This window comes from Mixophyes fleayi, chromosome 3, assembly GCF_038048845.1.
Source record: "Mixophyes fleayi isolate aMixFle1 chromosome 3, aMixFle1.hap1, whole genome shotgun sequence".
In the NCBI taxonomy this organism is placed as follows: Eukaryota; Metazoa; Chordata; class Amphibia; order Anura; family Limnodynastidae; genus Mixophyes; species Mixophyes fleayi.
The window spans coordinates 322386741-322411902 of NC_134404.1; the positions used below are offsets into that span (position 1 = coordinate 322386741).

Sequence of the window (25162 nt, forward strand, 5' to 3'; positions counted from 1 at the left end):
CTGGAATGTCCGCAGGCCGGAATTTATATTTCTTGGACACCATGACCTGGCCAATATTGGAACCCCCACTGAGTCCTATTACTATAAAATAAATAAAATGAATTTAAATAATTAAGTTATACCAGACTTGCCAACTCTCCCGAAATATCCGGGAGACTCCCGCATTTTGCGAGAGTCTCCCGGGCTCCCGGGCGAGTGTGGCAATCCCCCGCATCTGGATAATTCTGCCCACTTCCTAGTGAAGTGGGCAGAATTAAGTCCCAAACGCCGCGATTCCCGGTGAATCGCGGAGTTTGGCCCCGCCCCCCGCTGTCAAATGACGCATTTTGCGTCATCACGTCATGGGGGCAGGTCCAAAATGACGTCACTTGGAGCCCCCCCCCCCCCCCCCGTCACGCCCACCTCCTCTGCAGGCTCCCGGATTTCACCAACAGAAAGTTGGTAAGTATGAGTTATACTTTATCTAGAAAGTAAAACATAATGATTAAAGGCCTTGATCTCCCTGGGTTATATTAGATAATCAGATCATCAGAATGTTCACAGCAGCAGGAGATGAGTGTGTTGATCTTGTGGGAGGCAGTGACCTATGACCTATGATGAATGACGTAGGTCAGGGTTTTCCAAACCCAGTCCTCAGGGCTCCCTAACAGTGCAGGTTTTCTGGATCACATGTGGATCTGTTACAATGTGTCAGTCAGTAATGAATACACCTGTGCTCCAGCAAGGAGATATGGAAAACCTGCACTGTTGGGGAGCCCTGAGGACTGGGTTTGGGAAACCCTGACATAGGTCATAGGGGCGTAGTTAACCAAAAGTGATGTGAGGTTCCGGTTAAACTGATCCAGGTGGACTGTGGTGTGAAATGTATCTCTATATGAATTGCGGTTTATCCAACCATTTTTTAAGGATAAAGAATCCTTTTAGAAATTCCGAAATTAAGACGTGCGTTTTCTTTGAACTTTGCATTATTAATTCATTTGTTTTTTCTGATATTTTGAAGACTCCTGAAGTGGTCGCTGGATTTAGGTTTTAATTCTAATTTTCTCCCTAGTGGGTGGGATCCAGCAGAGAAGAGATTCACAGGGCAGGAAGACAAGTCGATACCACAAACATACAATATATGAGCTTACTAGCATGAGCCCACTCACTGTTAATTACCAGGGACGTGTATGGTGCCGGCATTCCTGGACTTAAACCTCTTACATCCCAAAGCCACGGTGGTTGTGACTTCAGCTCCACACAACAGAGCCTCACGGCCTACTCTCTTCATTAGGAAATTGGGACAAATTAGGCCGCTCTCCGGAATCACACAAACCACTTAGACTGTGATTGTTTTCCCCTATGTACAATTTATGTTAATCCCCTCAGATATATTTGGTTCTATTTATGATCTAGGGTCTAATTCCTGTTCGGACGCAACCTGAACGCAACTTGCGTTTAAAAAAAGAACACAGAACTTGAGCGTAGTTCCAACCATATTCAAATCCTAGCGGATCTCAAGATTCTCTTCCATTTGAAACTACGCTCTGCCTAAACGTTACTACCGTTATGTTAACTGACAGAGCACAGTGCATGATTCGTAAATACATATGAGTGATATAAAGTCCCATCAGTGCACATGCAAGAACAAAATTCTATAAAATAAATTAGCAAATCTTTTGCTTTCTTTTTTTTTTTTTTTACATTAAATACATAAATCAGCATGTTCTTAATGCGTCCTGTACATACAATACTTATATTCTTGCATACAAATGTTCTGTGAATGCTAATGGCACGGATGTATGTAGTTTATACAAGACAATGCAGTGATAGTCATCATTATCAGTCAGCACTTACCATAACTGGTGCAAATGATACAGCTAAACAACAATGTACTTTAGAGAAACCCAAAACTTTAATCCGCCACATCTGCGTCTGAACGCCCAGGCATGCCGTTACTGTACAAGGCGTACGTTCCTCTGCCGCTTCCCTCCCCGTTCCACCCTTCTGTACATACGCATTAGTAAGTGTCATTTGCGTTCGGACATGAATTGCACGGCATTGCATTCATTGGCGTAAAGTCACCCAAAGAAGAGTGGGTGGAAGTACCAGCCCTTGCGGTCCGATGCTGGTGCCAAGAAGGGAGAGTAGTGGTACCGTCAGTGAGCGGGTGCATCACGGCATTAGGGAGTACTGAAGTGGTACTTCCCAAACAGTATTGTTGGCTTAGTCAACTGGAGCTGGGCGACCTGCATAGAGTCATAAAGATGCAGCTGAGGTATGACCAGCTAGAAGACTTGTCTGTAGACGCTGTGCGTTGGATGATGGAAAACCAGGAAACATTAGGACCTAAAGCTCTCAAAGCTGAGGAAGCTGCTCTACTGCACAGGAAATCTCCAGTGTCCAGCAAATAAAGTCCAAAGTCACAAGAGGATAAAGGTCTGGTGGAAGTATCAAGTACTTGTAGTCCAAATCACAAGGGAGCAAGGTTCTGTGGAAGCATCTGGGTCAGATACAAACACAATACTCGTGCAAAGGCTTCATAACAGGAAGTGCCTTTTCTAGGCCCAAACAGGAAATGGGATCCAAGATGGAATCTTCATGATACAGTCCCGGCCAACTTGGATAAGGGCTATTGTAAGGGCAAGTTCATAACAGAGATCCAAGATGGAAACTTCATGAGGCAAACACGGCCATCTTGAATGAGGGCAAATCTAAGGGCAAGTACATAACACCTCTATAGAGAAACTATTCTTTACCACCGTAAGAGAAGTTCATGTACCTGCTGGGTGAGGGTGAGCCTACTGAATCCTGTGTTATCCGAGGAGAACAATATAGCAAAGTGCTGTTAATTGTGACATCTGGGTTAAACCCATAATGAGGAGACTAAGGAGCCGAGACATTGGCTTGTACTACAGGCTGATAAACATTTAATGCAATTGAGGAAAAGGAGGAGTGGATTGACTTGATATTACCTCATAGCAGACAATGAATATTTACCTATGTTGGTTTGATTACAAATGCATTCTATGCCTTGTGTTTGCTAATGTTAAAGTGACTGTGATAGAACCGAATATATATTTTTGTGGTTAGTTACTGTGCTAGATAGTTATTGTAGAAATGTGTTAGAGAGTAAAGAAGACCCTGTTAGTCACTGTATACCAGAGAGACTTATATATAATAGAGTAGATACTAGATAGTACTGTTCACCAGTTTTATGCAAGTGTTTTGTTTGAACTGCAAAAGTCATACAAAATTCAGAAAAACTCCTTCAGCAGCTCATGCCTCATCAATAACTGTGGCTTCTAGAGACCAATCTGGTGTGGTAATATATTATTTGCGAGTGCCTGTGGTCCAGAGTAGGGGGACCCAGGGTTCCTTGGTCTCCCTCTGGTGTTGCTACAGCCAAAACACTACCCAACACAGACCCTATGGTGCCCAGACCAAGGTGGAGGCACTGCGCAACGCAGAATACCAGGTAAACAGTTAATTCGCAGACAGGACACACAAACTGATACATGCACCCTAGCCGGAAAAGGGGGTGTTACAGTGGTTTAATAATACCGGTGGTGCTTAATCAGTGCTGTATTTTCTATTGTTACGTTTCTTCTAGATAAGGTGCCATTTACCTCTCTAAGGAGCAGCAGAATTGTGCTTGATATTCATATTGGGTTTGGCAGTGTTTTTGTATTGAGTATGCCGGATTGTTTTTATCTTTATCTGTTTTTATACTTACCTGGAATTCCAGCGGCCTCCACGTACATAAATTACAACTTTTGTGACCCCCATCTGGGACCAACATTTTTGCCTAACTTCGGGAACTATTGATTCGGACGTGGTGGCATGCGCTTAAGGTTGGCACGCCCCTACCGTACATTGACTACGGCAAAACGGCCCTTCCTGTCCTGTTCGCTCCCTGAAATTGTAGGGTGAAGTAAGTGCCCTTTGTATTAGAATACGGAGTGGACTGCGTTTATTGGTGTAAGTCACGGTACAGGGCATGCGCAGACTGATTTTGCGTACAATACGTTTCAAATCGGCAAATACGTTCCTTGAAAAATCAGGCCCATTATTGTTATTATTATAAACTAGTAAATATATCCCTCCAGAAAGGAAAATAAATACACCAGTGGTAACAGAAATACAAACTAAAATTGACTCACACAATAGTGAAACATTTTTTTATTTATTATTCGTTGACCTGCAACAGAGACAGGAATTACTGCCCTCCAGTGGCGAATACATAACATACATTTGTAAATCCATTTACTAATCGTGCAGCTAGGTGCAAAGTGTGCACTGGATCATAGCAACCAATCAGGCCATTGCTTTCACTGTCTAACTTGCCCTAAATAGATCAAAGCTAATTGCTGATTGGTTGCTGTGTTTCAGTGCAAACTTTGCCCTTAAATGCGATGACAGGAAAATAAATGTATAGATATACAGAATACATCATTACATTACATTACATAAACAAAACTTACATGTGTTTAAAATAACATAAAACATTTGGTAAAATACAATAATTAATTCTTGTTAATACATTTCTGCTACTAAAATGACAGAGTATGCTAAACTACCTTTATTGTAATGGCTGATCCAAGCCATGACTTTTAGTTTATTAGATAAAGAAATTTGTTGATTAGACAAATTTGATTATAAAACCTTTTTCCCTCTGTTTAGTACATACAAATATTATTATTATTATCATTTATTTGTTAGGCGCCACAATGTATCCGCAGCGCCGCACACAGTACTAACAGTAGACTATACAGGGTGAAACCATACAGAACAATGAACAAAAAGTACCAATACCTCAGAAACTCCGGGCAGTCATATGCAGTAAAGACGGAGCGGAAGAACAGGTATGGAGACAGGAGGGGAGGGGGCCCTGCTCATATGAGCTTACATCCCAAGGGAGGGTAAACAGACCAGGCACAAGCAAAGGGAGGAGCAAAGGGAGGAGATGGGGGTTAAGTAGATGGTTGGTAGGCTTTGAGGAAGAGGTGAGTTTTGAGTGCACGTTTGAAGGATAGACGGATGGAACGAGGGAGGTCGTTCCAGTTCCAAATAGAGATAAAGCCCTGTGAACTTTTACATTAGTTATTTTGCTACTATTTTTACATTTTGAGAGATTTGCTGACACTATGGGGGGTATTCAATTGTTAGTGAGATCCCCGGAAAAATGAGCGCTCGAAAAATATTACCATTAATACGGTAATATGCGCGTAAATACAGTTAATACGGTAGTTTATTCGCTGAATTAAATTCAGCGAGTAATTACCGTATTAACGCTAATATTTTTCGAGCGCTCGTTTTCCGGGGATCTCGCTAACAATTGAATACGCCCTATGGGGGGGATTCAATTCCCCCCGAAGTAGCGCAGCATTAAACCTATACCATTATTACAGTAAATTTAGCCAGGCTTTCTGCTGGCAGCTCAGGGAGTTGTTGAATCTACCGTAATAATGGTATTTAAGCAAACTATTACCGTAATAACAGTAATAGTGCGCAGGCCGCGTTACTGTAAAAAGTAACGCGGCCTGCGCACTATTACTGTTCACCCCTATGTTATAATTGGCTGGAAAATTTTTCATATTTTGTTCTGTTTAGTAATTTACAATAAATACAGTTTCTGAAATAAAGATAGTAAATGTGTAATGTTCCATTTAATAATGTTCCATTTAATAATTCTAATGGCCAACACACAGATTAAATGAATCAGGCAACCTCAAAATTAGGATTGCACCAAATCCATAATTTAGTACAGTCCTACGAGCATCAAAGTAATTCCAAAACCTAAATTCTATATTTAAATTAAGCAGATGTGGCGTGGATAATAAAACTTAATTTTACTTGTAGCTCCAGAAGCTATCTATACCTCTGTCCTCTGCTCTGAATTCACAATGGAATTGGGATATGGTATCGTTTAACCCCCTAACAATTTGTCCTAACCTGACTCTTGCTTAAAGCTTGTCAGATTTGGCAGGACCCATTGAGCTGGTTAGAGTTATAGCGCCATCTGGTGGTGAGAGGAGCAATTAAACAATAACTCAAAATGTTTCTGAGTCCTTCTGTATTAATTTACATGCGTCCATGTCCACGATTGGGACTCATTTCTTGGCTATCACCAGTCTTGGCTTGATTTCTGCTTAATGAACTTGAGAGATAAGAAATACAGAACAAGAAATCCAGCACTGATTCCGATGAGAACAAGATAGGATGCGTAGAGCGGATATGCGTCCATCTCCATACTTTGGATAATCTGTATAATAGATAACAGGAAGAATGGTCAATAGTCATCATCACACATTATGACTCCCATATCGCCGAAACTATCGGGCGATCACAATATTATTTGTGCTTTCTGTGGCCACGCAGTCTAATCCACAAGTTACAAGATGGAGAGTTTGGGGAAAGCTTTGATTTTCCTACCAGTGCTATATATCAGGAAGAGAAACATGTTGCGTAAATTGATTTTTAAGGGGAATCCTATTATAATAACTTTCATTTTGAAAAAATATAGTTAGAAAATTATATTTTGAGAGGCATCACATTTACCATGTATTGTTGGTTAGACAGGAAGAGGTAAGGACCAGAAGGCTGGAAAGTTACACATGCCCTACATAGCAGCCCTGTAAAGACTGCGGCTGTAATGAGATCTTACCAATTGCCCTGGAATATTGATGGTAAAATTTTGAATTTTCATCTGATACGTCATATCTGTAAACTGAACCTGCATGAGTCCTGCAAAGCCCCAGCGGAGGAATGAGACATACGAAATCCAAAATGGCACTGGAGAGAACAGGAAAGAACAATAAATACACTATTCTTTTTAACAGGATGTATATTAATATTATAGTCCTTTTGTATTTAGATGAAACGTATTTAAGCAGTTCAAACAAGTCCAATTATAAAGCACGTACATTGTTGACTTTACAGGTAACCAGTAATCACCTCCAACTAAAGAAACCCTGTACTTGCTCTATCAGGAATTAATCTATAATGACATTTCATTGCATAATAGTTCAAATTAAGTAGGTGATAGCTGGTTTCAGATGATCAACCATTCTCAAGGCTAAGGGAGTAAGGCTTTAGAAGGACTGCCAGGCTAAAGCTTGTCATCCTTTGATTTATGGAGTTTTAATTGAATTCCTGATGTCCATAGCTGGTTTGAACAAAGTTTGTTAGTGCCCTAAATAGTTATCAGAGCAAATCTCACTTCGTCTCTTACAATATTTCTTCCAGGCATTATAGGCTAACTCTAAGAAAATATGGAGGCTATTTGCAGCATGCACTGGATTTACACTGCAAAACTTCAAAGAGCATGCCTACTTTCCAATCTTTGGAGATGTGCCGCAAAGCAGAGGTGTACCTAGGTGTGTGTGGAGGTAGAAAAATCTGAAGACGCGTACTGTGCAAAACTCTAAGGGCCTGATTCATAGAAGAAAGGAAAGCAAAAAAAATGAGTAACTTTGCACCTTGCAAAACCATGTTGCATTGAAGGGGGAGGTAAATTTAAAAAGTGAGGACAGATTTATAGTTGGGATAGGACATGTCCTAGATCAATTTTAAATGTCAATTTAAAAATAAAGCTATCAAGTATTTGTGTGCTAGATGAAAAAACTTACACCCGTTGAACTGCAACATGGTTTTGCCAAAGTGCAAAATTACTGCTTTTTTTGCTGTGCTTTATTAACGAGATAGGCCCTAAGTGTCACATCAAAGTCCAACCACCCTTAAACTAAATTACACTCTTCAATTTGTATTCCTAAAATAATACTACCTGCCATGTGTTGCAGAATAAATATAATTTTTACTTGAATGATCTATTTTAGAACAATAGATACCTCTTCATTTCTAACCCTACCTGTCCAAAGATTATCCAGTCTGATTATGAATCCACCAGTCAGATAAGATGCAGTAAACAAGGCATTACTGATAAAGGAAGACATCTGTAAAGTGGGTAAGAGCGCCGACATCCACAGGGCCATGGCACGACTACAATATACCACAAGCCACAGCAGTAGGAAGTTTAGTAGGAAATTTTCCGGCTCAGGGTTCAGGTTTGCCAGCCAATATATTGGAACGCCGTAGAAAACAATAAAGGCAATGTGCTCCGGGAGCTCGCCGATGACCTGAGAAGAAAATGCACCAGGTATTAGAATTTTGGGGGGGTGTACCTTTCTGATTTAATATATCATTTTTTTTTTATAATTTCTAGATATCAGGGCCAAACACAGGATTTATAGAGGTAGGGATTAAATATGTGTGGTTCTAAAGATCTAGAGAGAGAAAGAGAGACAGAGACAGAGAGAGAGACAGAGACAGAAAGAGAGACAGAGAGAGAGAGACAGAGAGACAGAGAAAGAGAGACAGAGGGACAGAGAGACAGAGACAGGGACAGAGAGAAACAGAGATAGAGAGACAGACAGAGAGGCAGAGAGACAGACAGACAGAGAGAGAGAGACAGAGAGAGACAGACAGAGAGACAGAGACAGACCGAGAGACAGAGAGACAGACAGAGAGAGACAGAGAGAGAGAGACAGAGACACAAAGAGAGAGACACACAAAGAGAGAGCGACTGAGAGAGAGAGACAGAGACACACAGAGAGAGAGACAGAGATACAGAGACAGATAGATAGATAGATAGATAGATAGATAGATAGATGAATCAAGTGATGTGATATTGGCTTTAAGATAAAGCAGTATAAAAAAACAATTCAATATGGTGTGCAATCGAGCATCAAACAAACATGTTGACACTTCCTCACTGAGAGTAGACAATAGGAAAGCAAAGATACTTTAATGTTAGGTGGCAACAAGATATATGAAAAGGGGCAGTGAGAGACATGGAAGGGGTTAATGAGCGTTGGACAATGTGGGTAACAACGATAGATATGAGCGGGTACAACGAGAGTTCCTATTTGCTGAGAACTACTGGACTCTTCCATCTTCTGTTTTGGTTATTAAATAAACTGGAACCACTAGCAAGTGTTCTGGAAGAAGTATAAAGCACTATAAGTGGAGTTCCACAACATAGAGCCATAGGTTGTCCAAACCTGTCATTGATACAGATTATGGAACGAGGGTAACACGAGATATTACCATTTTTCATAAATCACTATAAAACAAACAATAGCTTAACTAAATTACCTTAGCAAAAAAATATGGGGTAACAGAATACAATCCATCTTGCAGTTCATGAAAAAGCATCGCTCTCTCTGAATGACCTAAAACAAAACAATTCAGTTTTACTATTTTGTCATTATAAACAACAATTTCTATGATACTTTACATTTCTTTTAAGTGTTTTGATGACAGTAAAGGCTTGCGTTTTATTTGTTCAGCAGAAATATTACTCCAGATACGGCTGCTTTAGTTTCCAAATGTACTAGTGATAGGACTGTCAATCAATGTAATGATCGCTCTGTAGTGCACTGCATGGCTGACAAATCCACTGATAGCTGTGGAGTGGGGGCTGGACAGTTTCATCTGACAAAAGAATTTAAACAATTGCAGAAACACTTTGATGAATTAAAACATCAAATAACTTGAAAACTGTCTGAGGAAAAATAAACTTTACTGTCATCCTGCTATCATAATAAAACCTTTTGGGAATATCGGGCCTAATTCATTAGTGATCTTATCTGCTGTTTTTTGCTTATCTTAAGCAAATCCATTCTGTGCATGCCCAGAAAAGGGAGATAAGAAGCAAAATACACTGCGTAAGTGAAGAATTTCTTAAGTTAAGATGAAAATTCATCTTAACTTCACTCTTATCTCCCTGTTTCTTCTTAAAATAAGCATATAAACATCAAGATAAAGGGGTAAATGTATCATGCTCCGATTTTTTCAACTCGCCAGAAATCGGCGACTTTGCAGGTAAAATTTTAAGCGGCGATGCCTTTACAAGCCATCGCCGCTTTAAATTTCAATGCAAAGTCGCCGATTTCCGGCGATTTGAAAAAATCGGAAGATGATACATTTACCCCAAGATCACTAATGAATCAGGCCCATCATCTTTAATTCCTAATCAAAAATCAAATCACCTATTATTACCTGCTGTAACAAATAAAAAGTTTTTTTAAAAAAATTACCAAAATCATCATGTAATTAGAATACTCACATTTTGCAACCACATCAAGGACAACAGCAAAAGGAGTGAGTGACCCTTTCATGAAGAGTAGCGCAATTGTATCTTGTATTGAAAGCATGTTCTTTCCATGTCCATAGTATAAAAAGCCGATTAAAAGTGCCATTAAGAGAGCCTCGAAGCCGTGGATAAGCAAAGTGGTGAGATCCCGTAAATCATTGGAAACATGACGGCTGTAGGGAAAAGGAAGGCAATTATTCACCAAAGGAGTCACTTCTTTCCCGTCATCTACATTGGTCAGTAGGATTTGGTATCTGGAGAAATGTACGCCCCCCCCTGAGCTTCTGTACTTAGAATAATGGTTAATTGTCTATCACATGTTTTGACAAAAAAGCTCCATTAAAAACCATATGACCTTAAGATTTCAAAACCTCCAACATGACCCGGTTCTAATGTTTTCTTCCTGTTTCCCCCATTTATTTTACAACTGCAATAACCTGAACTGGCTTTATCAACTTGTGCTAATTATAAGTGTTTTCAATATAAATTGCTTAATTCAGTCCATGGGCTTTGATAAGTGGAGATGTTGCCTATAACAACCAATCAGACTCTAGCTGTCATTTTGTAGAATGTGCTAAATAAATGATAGCTAGAATCTGATTGGTTGCTATAGGCAACATCTCCACTTTTCAAACCCACCAACAGAAACTTGCGTCTTGATACATTCACCCCCATGTCTATGAATTTTAAAAGTAAAGATGATTACTATGTAAAATTGGCAGCAACTCTCTCTATCAAGTAAAAATAATTAATAATTATCTTCCAGGATTGGTGATTGATATCATTCTTAATTTATTTTAATGTTCACTTTTTATTGCTGCCTCAATTACCCTTCCCACATCATGTCACTTCTCTTCTCACATCCACCATTGTCCTTACACAATTGCACAAGTGGATAAAAAAAGAACAGCTAACTCAAATACTGTTGCTGCAGCCAGTGGCTGATTAAATCTAACATTGGCCAGGGCAGTGCTCAAGCGATGGGCACCCCTAGTCCACATCGTTCATGTCTGATCGCCCACTGAAAGTCAGAATTCTTTTGCTCTCCAAATTTCACTATAGCACACAGCAAGCCTTTCACCCCATGGGTTTTATGCATGCCCCATTTTCCAAGTATTTTGCTAAAAACACCAAGTTTATCTCTCCAAATTTATTGGAATATACTATAATCCCCATAACCCAGAGCTCACTTTATCTTTTGTCATCCACATACTTGCAAAACTGAGTTTGAATTGGAAGTGACTATGGCTCCTTACTGTCTTGTATACTAAGCTTCCACCCTAAACTTTTCTGTTTTAATCCCCCACTTTAAGCATCCTGATTAGCTAAAGGTTATTCTATCCTCGTCCATTTCAAAGCTGAAAATCCAAAATGAAGGTAAATACTAACTGTATTTTAATCTTGAAGAAGTAACAATTTTCAGTCACATGTATCGTTTTATTTATTTCAAAACAAAATTTACCTAGACAATACCTGAATTTACAATACCTAAATTTATAGTGTAATGTATTTAAAGTGTAAGTAGCAACATATACAAACCATACTTTGACCTGGACTAAAACTCAAAAATTACAACACTAATTCTAAGTTAGCTCTAAGGGAAAAAATAAAATACAACTGTTCCCTAAATAAAAGTAATGTTGTAACATTCACTAACATGTGAAATGGCTTTGAGAACTATGCAAAGGTTGCATTCTCTATCAAGTAAATTATTTAATGGTAATCATTGAAAAATAATGTTACTTATGCTTGGTACTACAATTTGCCCAAATAACTTGTGATATTTGAAATAGGACCTCTGCCTGAAATCAGCTGTTGAAGATTGATAAATACACTGTACTTGGGATTTGACAAATAAGCTGTGAATAACTGACCTTCCTCAGTAACATCTGTAAACATGTAAACAAACTGTGGCCTAAATTGATTTTTTCCATGGTTGTAGGGGTTACTAAAGAGTATCAAATCCAAATAAACTGTCAAATAGCAACGATATTATGTGTCTAAATGTTTAACAGCCACTTTCAGGCTTAGTTCATATTTCAAGTACTAGATTTTTTTCCAGAAAATTGTAGTACAAATATAACGTATATACAAATGTAGTTATTTTTAATGGGCAAAATCATTTTTGCTGAAGTTACCCTTTAAGGGAAACCTTGCACATTCGGTTAATTTCGAAGTTTAAAATAACTTTTATGAGTATCCCTTATGCTATTACTTAGAGCCAGTGGTGGAAGGAACTACCATTGGTGGGACAGTTGCAGGGCACTGAGGCCCATGAAGATAAGGGGGCTCACTGCATGGCAGATGCAGAGGGTCGGGGGCCCTGGTTCCCGCCTCCTTACACCGGGGCCCACAGCTCGCTAGCTGTGCCTATGCTTAGAATATAAAAGTGATGGTCATATGACCCTATATTTTTTTACTTTTCAAGTTTGCCGTTTAGTGAAACATACTTTAGCAATACAAAGAATTGGTGAAGTCCTTTAGGCAGTTCATCTTTTCCATGTGCGTCTATCTTTATTGCCTTTTCCAGAGAAGAGGTGCTGAGATTAGAACTAGAGATGAAAGGAGACATGAATTAAATTAATCTACTTACAAGGGTCCACTGCTAAGTGAGAAGGTCTTTTTCTTTATAAATAATTACAAATAATTTTTATTGAGTTTTAAATACCCAGCATACAAATATATTCTAAAAAACATAAAAGTATAATAAAATAAACATTGAACTGCAAATACCAAACTTTACATTAACGTATAACTACAAAAAAAGAATGAGGCAAAAGAAATAAAAAGAAAGGAATGAAGGGTTTTGTTCAAAGGATCGCTAAACCAGGGGCAAATAAACATTCCTCAGGGGTAAGTATAGGTAAAAGAGAGTCAATGCCACAAAGCTTGCATGAATCTAAGTATAACTCACATGTCAGCAATCACCACTCCATCCAAAAAAATGTTCTAAACAAGCCAAAATAATTTACACAATAGGCTTAAGTCATTAAGGAGAGCAAAGCAAAAATAAAAAGGAGTAAGTTTGCTCCGGGACAAACCATGTTGGAATGCAAGAAGTGCAAATTAGATTATTATTTTGCACATAAGTTACATAAATTAAACACTGGCTGTTTTTTCATGTAGCACACACATACCTGATCGCTTGATTTTTACACTGAAATTTAAAGTTGATCTAGGACATGCCCTACCCCAACTATAAATCTGTCCCCACATTTTAAATCTACCTCCCCTCCAATGCAACAAGGTTTTGCCCAGGTGCAAAGTTACTCCTATTTAGATTTTAAGCTTGTAAGCAGGGCCCAGTATTGTTTTATTACTGTTTGTTCCTAATTGTAAAGTGCTATGGAATCTGCTGGCGCTATATAAATAAATGTTGATGATGATGATGATGATGCTTTTCTCTCCTTAATGACTCAGGTCCAGTAACTGTAAATGGAGGTAATGACCAAGTGGGAAGCCATGGTTATGTATCTAATCAACTTATATTTTGGAAATGGATATTAGTTGAGTCAGATTAAAACAAGGGGCTCTCCCTTGAAATATATTTTGGATACTTCTGCAAGTCTACAATCGACACATAATTAACCAGGTAAAGCAAATACTAATTCTAGTTAACCCGTGAGAAGGAAAAATCAGGACATGCAAACTTCATTAGAGTCAATCTAACACCTGCCTCCCAGATCGAGGTTTGCCCTAGTTGCTCTAGTTTGCATTTGCATACAAAGATGCAACTACCTCCATTAGGGATGTTATTCAGCTGACATCTCTGAGATTCAAAGTACTAGTGTGATTAACTTATAGTACAGATGGGATGAGATCCCAGATAAGGGAATAGCTTATCCTTGAAAACCGTAAGTGATTTGTTGCAGCCGGTTGAATAACTTTCACCAAGCAGTACTCTAGTTATTACAGCTACAAAGTCAACATTTCAGTGTGTTGGTGCTGACCACTAGGCAGCACGGTGGCTCAGTGGTTAGCACTTCCACCTCACAGCACTGGGGCCATGAGTTCGATTCCCGACCATGGCCTTATCTGTGTGGCGTTTGTATGTTCTCCCTGTGTTTGCGTGGGTTTCCTCCGGGTGCTCCGGTTTCCTCCCACACTCCAAAAACATACTAGTAGGTTAATTGGCTGCTATCAAAAATTGACCCTAGTCTCTGTCTGTCTGTCAATCTCCCTCTTTGTCTGTGTCTGTGTGAGTGTGTGTCTATATTAGGGAATTTAGACTGTAAGCTCCAATGGGGCAGGGACTGATGTGAATGAGTTCTCTGTACAGCGCTGTGGAATTAGTGGCGCTATATAAATAAATAAATGATGATGATGATGATGATGATGGTTACATTAAAATGCCTCTCCAAGATCATATAGTTGGTTTTAAACCCCTAAAACGACATCTGTTAATTTTTGGCCTAAGATAGAAACATACCTTGTCTCACTGGATGTAATGTCCTTAATTCCATCATTGTCTTTCCACAAGAAATCGTCAAAGTCTTTGACCTTTTGAAAGAAAACCTCTGCTAGAGACCTTGTCCTCTCCACGGATTCCATCTCTTCCTCTTTGGTTCTTTGATTGATGCTGCTCAGATCCACTGATAAAAGAGGGGTCACAAGTTAGGAAGGACCACTGATTGATACACACATATATAAATATGAACATGCAGTAGAATCATTATCCATTATTTTATAGAATACTGTTGAAATGTACACTTTTTGCTAAAGCCAATCATGGAAATCAAGTTTCACTTGTAATGTTACAGCAGCTGCTATAAGAACTCATGTGACATCCAGTTTAAATGAGATGCGCATTATTTTGTTATCTTTTTTAATTCATATCCCTCAACTCATAATAAGATTATTTAAATTTTTTCTTTACAGTTGAAAAATACAATTTCCTGGTGCTCAGCAGTATTTAACAAATAAAAAAAACAGTAATGGTAAATAATGGCAACTTTCTACTGTATTGTAGTGAATAAGAGAAGGGAAAGGAGTGTGAGAGCCTATCCTCTGAATTCTCCAGCTCACAAGCAGATACTTCAGAGGTAACTTTAAGGTATGCTTATTTTTCCCCTGCAAATCATGTGAGAATGTAAATTAAAGAAACGCATGGAGTTCCCAATCTTCAATTGTTTTTAGTAGTATAACTTGTGTGAAGCAGGGAAATATCAGGTTTATCTAACAAACATAGTTAGATGCTGTACTTCTCAAATGATTTTTATTCACTTGTACACATTCCATTCATTTAAAAGAGCGCACCTTGGTGTCACTGATTCTAATTTGTTGTTTGGGAGTCAGAAGCCTCCCCTCAATGGTTGCTATATGTAGACTACCAGGGGCAAACACAGGATTTCAACACCACGCCGCCAGTGGGCGTGACCAGCATGCATGGGAGCGTGGCTATAATTTTAGAGAGTACTTGGCTGCTCTCCAACTCTCCCTATCCCCATAATATACATGAGAAATGCTGTGTGCACTACTGTTAGGTGCACGCAGCTCTCTCTTTTCGAGCAGAGCCATGTGAAGCGGGGGCAGGGTGCAGCCACCTCAATTATATAGTGCCCCAGGCTTGGAGGGGGGTTTCTAGACACAAGGAACCCTCCCTCTCGGTTTGCCTATGACTACAGAAGATTTTAAATGTGACACCCTGAGTACACTTGCTGCTAAACTGGCTTAAGACTCATCAACAGAGGATGCCTTGACGCTGGTAGGTGAGCTTATCAAAACCTAGCTATATAGTGCACAACATTCTCCTACTCATGTATATGCTGATATGTAGAGATTTATATATTGCTTGTTTCTAAGCAGTTAACAATTTAGTATCAACAAGTTTAGGAGCTACGCACCTTTACTAATGTCTGAGTTATATACTTTGTGTGAATAATGCCTACTTTAACATAGCATTTCCGTCATTACATTTTTGGTGCTTCTCTTTGTGTTACACATGATGTCAATGTCATCAAAGATTGCAACATTCTTGTGACTACTATTGCAAAAAAAAGTTAATCACCATGGGCCTGATTCATTAAGGATCTTAACTTCAGAAACTTCTTTTTTCAGTCTCCTGGACAAAACCATGTTACAATGCAAGGGGTGCAAATTAGTATTCTGTTTTGCACATAAGTTAAATACTGACTGTTTTTTCATGTAGTACACAAATATCAACTTTAAATTTTAGTGTACAAATAAGCTATCAAGTATTTGTGTGCTACATGAAAAAACAGTGAGTATTTAACTTATGTGCAAAACAGAATACTAATTTGCCCCCCTTGCATTGTAACATGATTTTGTCCAGGAGACTGAAATAAGAAGTTTCTGAAGTTAAGATCCTTAATGAATCAGGCCCCATATTCACAAAGTCTATTTCTAGCACCTTAAGACCTTTTAGAACAATTGGTAATTCGCCAATACAGTAAAACCACTTTGCACAGCCTCATTAAGTTTCCCTTTGTGGTTAATATTAGAAAAACACGTCTTGTGTACATTAGCGGCATTGTTCTGTTTTAATTTTAATGACGACTGTTATTTAGTTTTACTTACCGTAAAAATCCGCAGGGTTGCTGTATCTGGGGCATGGATAACCTATAGATGAGAAATACTGAATCATGTCTTTGGCTGTCCCGGAGTAGATCGTGGTCCCTGATGAAAGAAGGAGAACTAGATCGAAGAGTTGGAATATGTCAGATCGAGGCTGGTGGATGGACAATAAAACCAGCCTGTTCCCTCTGGCCAGCCTGGATAAGGTGATCACAAGGTTGTGTGCTGTGAAGCTGTCTAATCCAGACGTGGGCTCATCAAGAATCAAGATACCTGAGGATAAAAAGGTAGACATTGGAAGAACTCACATATGTTGAGAGGGGTATATCAGTTTAAGAAATTGTTCTTAGCAGATGAAATAGAGCATGGTAATAGTATTTAAATATTTTATATTAAAATTAATAGCAACATTATATGAACTTATTTTTGCTATGGAACAAATATTTTGTTTTTACTTTGTTATTCAGCTATGAAATCATTAGAAGTTTTTATCTTTATAATATACTAGACAGAAGTGGATGCAGGAGTTTGGGTTGTACATTGCAGAAGGAGAGGCTGAGATAGACAGGCTGGATAGCAGATTACCTATGGTAGAAATGCAATTTGGCAATGCAGCTCAGACCAGGGGAGTTCAGATAAATGAGCATCAACTGAACCAAATCTGATTATTTTTTACATCTATAAACAATTCATAATGACGGCTTTGGTGCATCTTACCAGGGTTCCACAGAAGTTGTACTGCAATGCTGACTCTTCTCCTTTCACCACCAGATACCCCCCGGGTGTATTCATTTCCCACTTTGGTGTTTGCACATTGCCGTAACCTAAGCTCTGCTATGACATCTTCAACCTTTCAAAAAAAATGCACACCGACATTTTTATTAACAAAGAAAGTCCACTGACAAATATAAATTAAAATGGACGTGTCGCCAACATATAGAGGGGGCTGCCTTTAATATTCATGAGAATGTAGGTGATCTATTCACTAGGAACTAATGATATCAAGATGTCCCTAGTTTCTGGTGAATTGATTGGCTGAATACAGATTCACCAAACAAAGTAGCTATCACCACTGTTTGTACCTACAGGTTTAATGCAGGCCTTAGTTGAGAACTTTGATGATTTATGGTAGTAAGAGTCTGTTATTTAAACTAAGTATGTATAGAATTGAAGCAAAGTTGTAGATAAGAAAATTCTCTCTGATCTAAGCTGAGACTTGAGAAACTAAAGGGCTGAATGATTTATCCATATTTATATGATCATCATCACTCATCGTTGTATATTTGTATTGTACCGCGAAGCAGCGCTGAATAGTCAGAGTGTCAAATCATACAAAATACAAACCACACATAATAACAGAACAAGTAAATATGAGATAGATGGTAGAGAGGACCCTGCTAGTTAGAGCTTACAGTTTAGAGTCAAAGGGTAATGCATTCACAATAGAAGCCTGTGGAACTGAGAATGAAGTTGGGGCAGTAGCTGATAGATAGGGAATCTATACTAATTAGATTTGAATTTATTTAAGATAATAGATTTATTACTCACCCGTTTTTTCCGCTGCTGTTCTGAATATGATTTGGGAAGACGAAGTTTGGCAATGAAAAGCAATGTTTCTCGGACAGTGAGGTGCGGCAAGAGTTGATCATCTTGTCGCACGTGAGCAACACATTTCTTGACCAATTGCTTGGTGCTCAGCTTCCCATTGATGAGGATTTCACCTGATTTAATTTTCCCTCCTTCGTCTTTACATGTAATGATGTCCAATAAAGTCGTCGTTCCACACCCTATCCAGAAAGGAAGAAGACAGTTTCAGACCAACTAAACATTATTCCCTTCAAGTATGTATGGACTTGGATAATCAAGGGTCCAGAGGATATTTATAGAAACCTGTGCCAAAAGAACAATGTATTGATGAACTTATGATACAATTTTGACTAAAATGAGAGCACCTTATTGTATTAATATCCGGCCTATCTAGGATGACCTCGATTTTGAAGTGGATAGAGACAGAACAACCCACAGGTAATCAGATCAATGGAATGTTCATAACTGTATAATTCAGGGGATGCCTGTGCTGATCTTGTGAGTAACAGGGACTGGTCCACTTCTGATTATTTTAGTGAGAACAGACCTGCACATTCAGTGTAATTATGTAAGTTAGAGTACGGAGAAAAGTGGGAAGCCACAGACTAAGAGTTAAATAATGAAAGAGCAGGGTCTCCAACAGCAAGATTGTGGTGTTAAAGGCACATACATATAAAAAGTTAATACTTGCTAAAGAAAAAGGTTCAACGTGTCACTCTGGCATTGGGATAACCCTTAGAGTTCAGAGTTTGTATAACATCTTGTAGTAACTGTGCTTGCATTGTTAAATTAAGACACACCAATTTCACACCCAAAATGTTGCATTTTGCACCTTGCATGTAACATTGTTGCACTAGTTTACTTGCACATTTACCCAGTTCAGATTTTTCTATCTGTATGTGCAAAGGTGATATTTGCATCAGGTGCATTGTTACTGGACTGGACTTTAACCATCCTTGAGATTAATATGTTTTAAAAGACTACTAATATTTCTCAAACAGCTTTTATTAATACTCACTGTGACAATTATGTATTATTGTTATTTTCCCTTAATTTTCAAGTATGACAATTGAGAAATTAGACTATATTGTATGTAACCTTGTAATGTAATCTCAATGTGTGCTTCACCAAATGACATCAGTCTGAACCTATGTAAGTGTCAATGATCTTTTGAAATTAGCCAGACTCAGGGACAGATAAGCATCTCTGAGGAGTTTTTTCTGTATGCAGAGGATGTGGAACTGACCAGCCAAGCAGAACGAGCAGAGATGAGAACTCAGGCCCTGTGAACATTCCAGATCTCAGGACATACCTAACTCACTTTAAAGGCCCTGTGACATTCTAAAAATAAATCTGCCCTGATTGACAGCTAACCTCCAAAGTTGGGGGTGAGAGCTATGTGGAAAAAGGTTTAAAATCTTCTGCCTTAGACAATAACATGTATATTTTCTAAGAGGGGACCTGTCAACGGTGAAAGTGTGCCATCCTTCTCAAAGTGTACTCCTCTCACGCCAAATCTTAAATAGTAAGTTAGGGATTCTGGTTTTATTTCCTATTTTATTTCCTATTTTATTTCTGAAACTTATTTGTGCAACTTATTCTATATGTCTTGTTATTAACCATTTTGTAATGAAGCCTTGGAAATATTTTTCAAATTAAATTTTTATATCTACCATATTCTTGGTGAATTTACGAAGCCAAGTAAGGCTCATGCTACATGTGTATGTGATTTAAGTGTGAAACATTAATAAGTGGCTTTGGTAAATGTCAGGATGCATTATTAAATCCTTCATGGTTGCAAAAAAGGTGTATTCATTGGTAAGCGTTTATGGTGACTCCAGTCACGACCAGCTGTTCAGATTGCTGTATCTGAGACAGGCTGGGCATTCATGACACTCACACTGAATACTCTTCAGAAATAGTGAATACTAATGTTTCTGATGTGGCTTTGAAAAAGTCTATAGATATTAGATGAAACGCATCGTCTGTTACTTTGGATTGGCTACTTTATTATGAATAAAACAACTGATAAGAAATCCTTTTGGCCGCTTTTGTTAATTGCTTGGTACAGTGTCTATTTGGAACTTTTTTCCAAGGATACTTTGTGATCCTCCTCATCTTTTTGGTGCGCACCATCATGATATCCACGGAGGCTAACGAGCTGGAATGGAGCATCACTTTTGAGAGACTGCAAGTGTGAGCTATTCACCAACTCCCAGATGAACTATATTTTGCTCAAAGCTATTCCTAGTCTCTTAATATTCAACTCTCTATTATCGATAAAATTAATTACTTATCAAAGGTGGATCAGTTCCATATTTATTGACCTAATTGGATAAATATTACAGGCAGACTTATATTGAGAGACTCAGCTGGTCTTACGGTACACGTGAATCAGTATCAAGGATCCGTGTCCTATACATACATAATCTTTTTTGTTCTCTAATCGATGTATATTGGTCTATATAATATAAAACAATATCACTGAGATTATTACGAATTAACATTTTTGAATTTTGCGAATATTCAGCTGTATGGTGTTTTTTTTAAAATATAGGGTATTTTGATTCATGTATTTCACCTGTTTGTATGATTATAATAGATACTGATCTTAATTTTAATATTAAATAGTTATTGTTTCATCTATTTCCTTGGATATCTGGTCACACCTGTAAGTGAATGGATTACACCTTGAGAGGTCTGTAATTTTGCACTGTTCCAATTTTTATTTAGATTGTTTGTTGGGGATTGACACTATTTCCTACTACAGTTGCAATCTGCAGATCCTCATGAGTGTAGTAATTGTTTGACAATACATTTTTAGCGCCTGATAATATTATTATTTTTGTTTTGTGGAATACTAATGTTTCCCCTAAGGCAGCGAGCCCCTACTAAAGTCCCACAGACATCTCTACTCTACATTGAGAGGCCTTTAATATTTGTCAATATCAATAACTTACCTGAGTTTCCAATGACTGCCAACATTTGTCCACTGCTGACCTTCAAATTCAGATTGGTCATAGCTGACGTTTTGTCACCTTTATTCCACTCCCAAGGCATTTTAAATTCTGCTATTTTCTCAAACCATGGAATCTGAGCATTTAAATTAACCTTGAAGATAAAGAAATATTTATATTATTTTTCACTGATAGGTTTCAAAATGTTCAATAGAACATATCAGCGGCAATAATTCTGCTCACAGAACTACCTTCCCGTGGGGGTTGCATCTGTTGAGTGGCGGTTGCCATAATGGTTTCTCAGCTGAGTAAAAATGAAACAGCACCCCTGCTGGCCAAATTATCACAGTGCAAAATGGTTGAATACTGGCCCAATGTTACCATGAAATAACGTTGATATAAAACACCTCTCAGACATGACAGAAGCAGTAATATATTAAGCCATTACTCAGCGTGCACTACAAGCATTACTGGTTTTACTTAATCAGCAATAGTTAAATATTAAATCCTTATAATGATCCTTTTATGGGCAACATAGCAACATTTAGTAAGGGCTTCTATGTACCGCTCAAGGGTGAGAAAAAAAACACATATATACACGGGAATTTTATAGAGGAGCTCCACCCCATAACACAATTTATTTTATATATAAGTGTCCCTAGAAATTGAATTCCAATGTTGCTAAATATGACAATATGTAATTATTCACTTCCATGCGTCATATACGTTACTTTTATAACATAACATATTGACATTACATTATCACTAATTGTTTACCTGATAACATAGCTCTTTAACCTCCAGGACATTTGTTGCTCCTGAGTATGTAAAATACAAACTATTATCTTCTTCAGGAACAAACAATTCATCTTTTGGCCTCATATCCGACTAGAAAAGAGTTGGAAATATATTATACATATTAATTATAATTGTGAAACAAAACTAATTTCGCTTTAAAATAGGTATTTGTTCTGAAAATCAATTTTAATCCAGAATGTGAAATAAAAAATAAATAATAAATACATCTAAATACTGATTAAAGTATTTGGAAAATAATGATTTTGGGGACTTGCTAAGTGAATTAACTGCCCTAGCCTATAGCTGTGGGTTCAACGAGAAGGTGGCTTATTTCTATATTTCTTATTTCTATAAAATTGATACTGCTTGATATCTTTTAAAGGATTACTATTAGGAAAAGCAGATATTTTGTGTTCTGATATAGAAGAAGGCATTGTGCACTCTTATTTAGTTTTTCATGATTCCAATGATTGTGCCATGAATTTTTAGAATACTCAAAATCAAGCACATTTACACCCAATTGCTCTGGATAATAAGGTCAAAACAGTAATGACAGCAAGATAATTCATACTTCAAAGCTCTACTAATGGAACAGGTCTATAAGTCTTGATATAATAACAATACAACAAATATTTAATTTTCATAGGAATATTAATGAATGTAAAATATTAATAGATACCATTACTAAATAAGATAATAAGATGTTATACAATTAAATTTAATAGCTAAGTTGCAAAGTTTAGGTTATTTTTTTTATACTGTTCTTCTATAGATTTACAAGGTTATATTCATATTGTTTTTTCTATATACATTTAATTCTGCCTTTATTATTTTGTCTTTGACATGATATTGTTTGAATCTTTAGCAATAGTTGTTTTTAATTTTTTATGAAATTATTAGAACTTTATATAAAAATTATATCTTAGCTATATTTTATATCATTATTTTATTTACATAAATATAATGTTATAAATATAAATAACATGGCATGTATTAGGGATTTCTATAACTTTCTATTACTATAACAAATATTTTTATTTCATTAAATGTGACATTAGCGTTATTGAATCATGTACTTAATGTAAATAATAAAATCTGTCATATTCCGGGTATTGTCATATTTGGGGATGAAAAATTAAAATGAATTTGATAATTAAAATAATGAATAATGAAAAATAACTTAAACTTGTTAGAATTCCTTTGAACTAAGATACTGTAACATCCTATTTTATTTTTATTTTTTTAGATATGTTATCCCTTATTAGGTTAACAGAAAAGTGGTCTATCAAGTAACACAGTCATAATGCTAACCTAAAATTATTATATTATAACGTAAAACATTTACATTTTCTACCCTAATTTCCCTACTTTTTTGACATATGTAATGAAGGTTTTTTTTTTACTTATTACATTTTTATTGATTTTAAACAAGGTATAAGGGGTACAGAAAATAAAAAAGTGGGGGGCACATAAGCAATAGCAACATTGGGGAATAAAGCAGATAAAAGCATTACACGATTCCTTCTGAAACTAGAATACATGATCATTGAAAATTAAGCTGAATCCTTAACAGTATAGTATAGTATATTACAGCATATATCAGCACTTAGAACAGAGATTATAGTGACATTAGGGATCAGGATAAGTTATCTATCTAACTATCTGGCTGATGTTGATCTGACACCTCTGTGTTAAATACTGTAGAATATTTGCAGTAGGAAATCTACATTTCAAAACTTTTTTGCACTTTAGTCTTAATTTTAGATAAAAGAGGAGGTGTAAGGATCTGTCCATTGCTGGGCAAATTGCAGCTCTAGAAAATCTAATGAAGGTTTTATTAGGGTTTCCTCAAAACTGCTGTGTAACTCTTGATTAACTCTACTAGGTCACAAATTCCTTATTTGATATTGCTGTTTAGGTTTCATATTGATTTTCTTATGTTGCAACAGATGGTTTTATACAGAACCCATTAGAGTGACCTAAAGGATTATTGACTTTCTAATTTGACTTTCAGCTGCAACCTATATCCCTCTATTACATGTTATGTTTGTATGTAGCTTTACGGTGCCCTTTTTGTAAAAGACCTCTTACAACAGAAAAGCCACAGGGGCTTAGAATAATTTAAGAGGTCCACACATAGCCCTCTATCCCTTGCATGGGATCAAAATGTATCATAAATACCAGAAGATATAGTTACAGATGTCTCTATGCATTTGAAATTGCAATGCATTATCCAACCCATGTAACGAGTTTAAATAATTCTATATTTTCTCAGAACTTGCTGTGTGCTCATATTTGCCTGTACTGTGTACAACAGAAGGAAACAGTCTACAGCTCACTGTTTGTTATAAAACTACTACAAGCACCAACAACTACATAGCTTCACCACAGCAGGGAATCCACAGGTTGTCTATCTCTGCTGTTACGGTATATTACGCGGCTGCATGTACTCTACCAAATCCTGCAAAGCCTATATTCATAATGTCACATTGATTATACTCAAATGCAATCACCAGTAAACATAAATAGTTCACTCATCTTATATGTAAAAATAATGCAATGTAACATTACGTTTAAAACCAAATGTCTGAAATAATCCCTGACGATTTAGAAAAATGGAAGTCACAAATATAATTTTAAATAACTTCATGCAAAACTCTAGCATTGTACTTTCAATGTTTATATGAATATTCTCTTGCGATATTGTTTGTGGTTTTTTTTGTTAACAATGTTGTGCTTACCTTTATAGAGGGAAACCGAGCTTGTGTCTTCGCCAGTTCAATGCCACCGGTTCCGTCCATCTTGAGTCCCTGTAGCCTGGCATACAGTCCAGACTAGTCGTTAGTGGTAAAAATGGCACTGCTAACGAGAGCTGTTTCTCTAGGTTGACTAAACTGTGAGAGTTGCACAGTTAGATGCCAACAGGTCATCCCAGCTATCTTGTATTGAACACACCCTCTCCAAGGCAATGTCACCTAATAAACTGCATTGTCTGTACAGATATAGTGTACGAGTCTAAAGTATTATCAGATAACACAAATACACTTCCCAGTCAACTCAGTTTATGGACGATAAAGGCTACAGCCGGGGAATAAACCCAGCATAAGTATTAGGAGTCTTTCCTGCACAATTTCACCCAAGTGAATGTAGA

General features: G+C 37.4%; 1 protein-coding gene across 1 annotated transcript; it reads right to left on the bottom strand.

Annotated features, from left to right (window-relative positions):
* Positions 1-5757: 5757 nt before the first annotated feature.
* Positions 5758-24812, bottom strand: ABCG8 (ATP binding cassette subfamily G member 8). The gene is made up of 13 exons (XM_075200971.1): positions 24753-24812; positions 21991-22101; positions 21217-21367; positions 18218-18456; positions 17387-17519; positions 16673-16942; positions 14565-14727; positions 12586-12687; positions 10109-10308; positions 9136-9212; positions 7850-8117; positions 6647-6774; positions 5758-6244 (listed from the first exon to the last, which is right to left on the bottom strand). The coding sequence occupies exons 1-13, from the start codon at positions 24810-24812 to the stop codon at positions 6107-6109; spliced, it is 2040 nt and encodes a 679-aa protein (XP_075057072.1). The 3' UTR covers positions 5758-6106.
* Between the last annotated feature and the right edge of the window lie 350 nt (positions 24813-25162).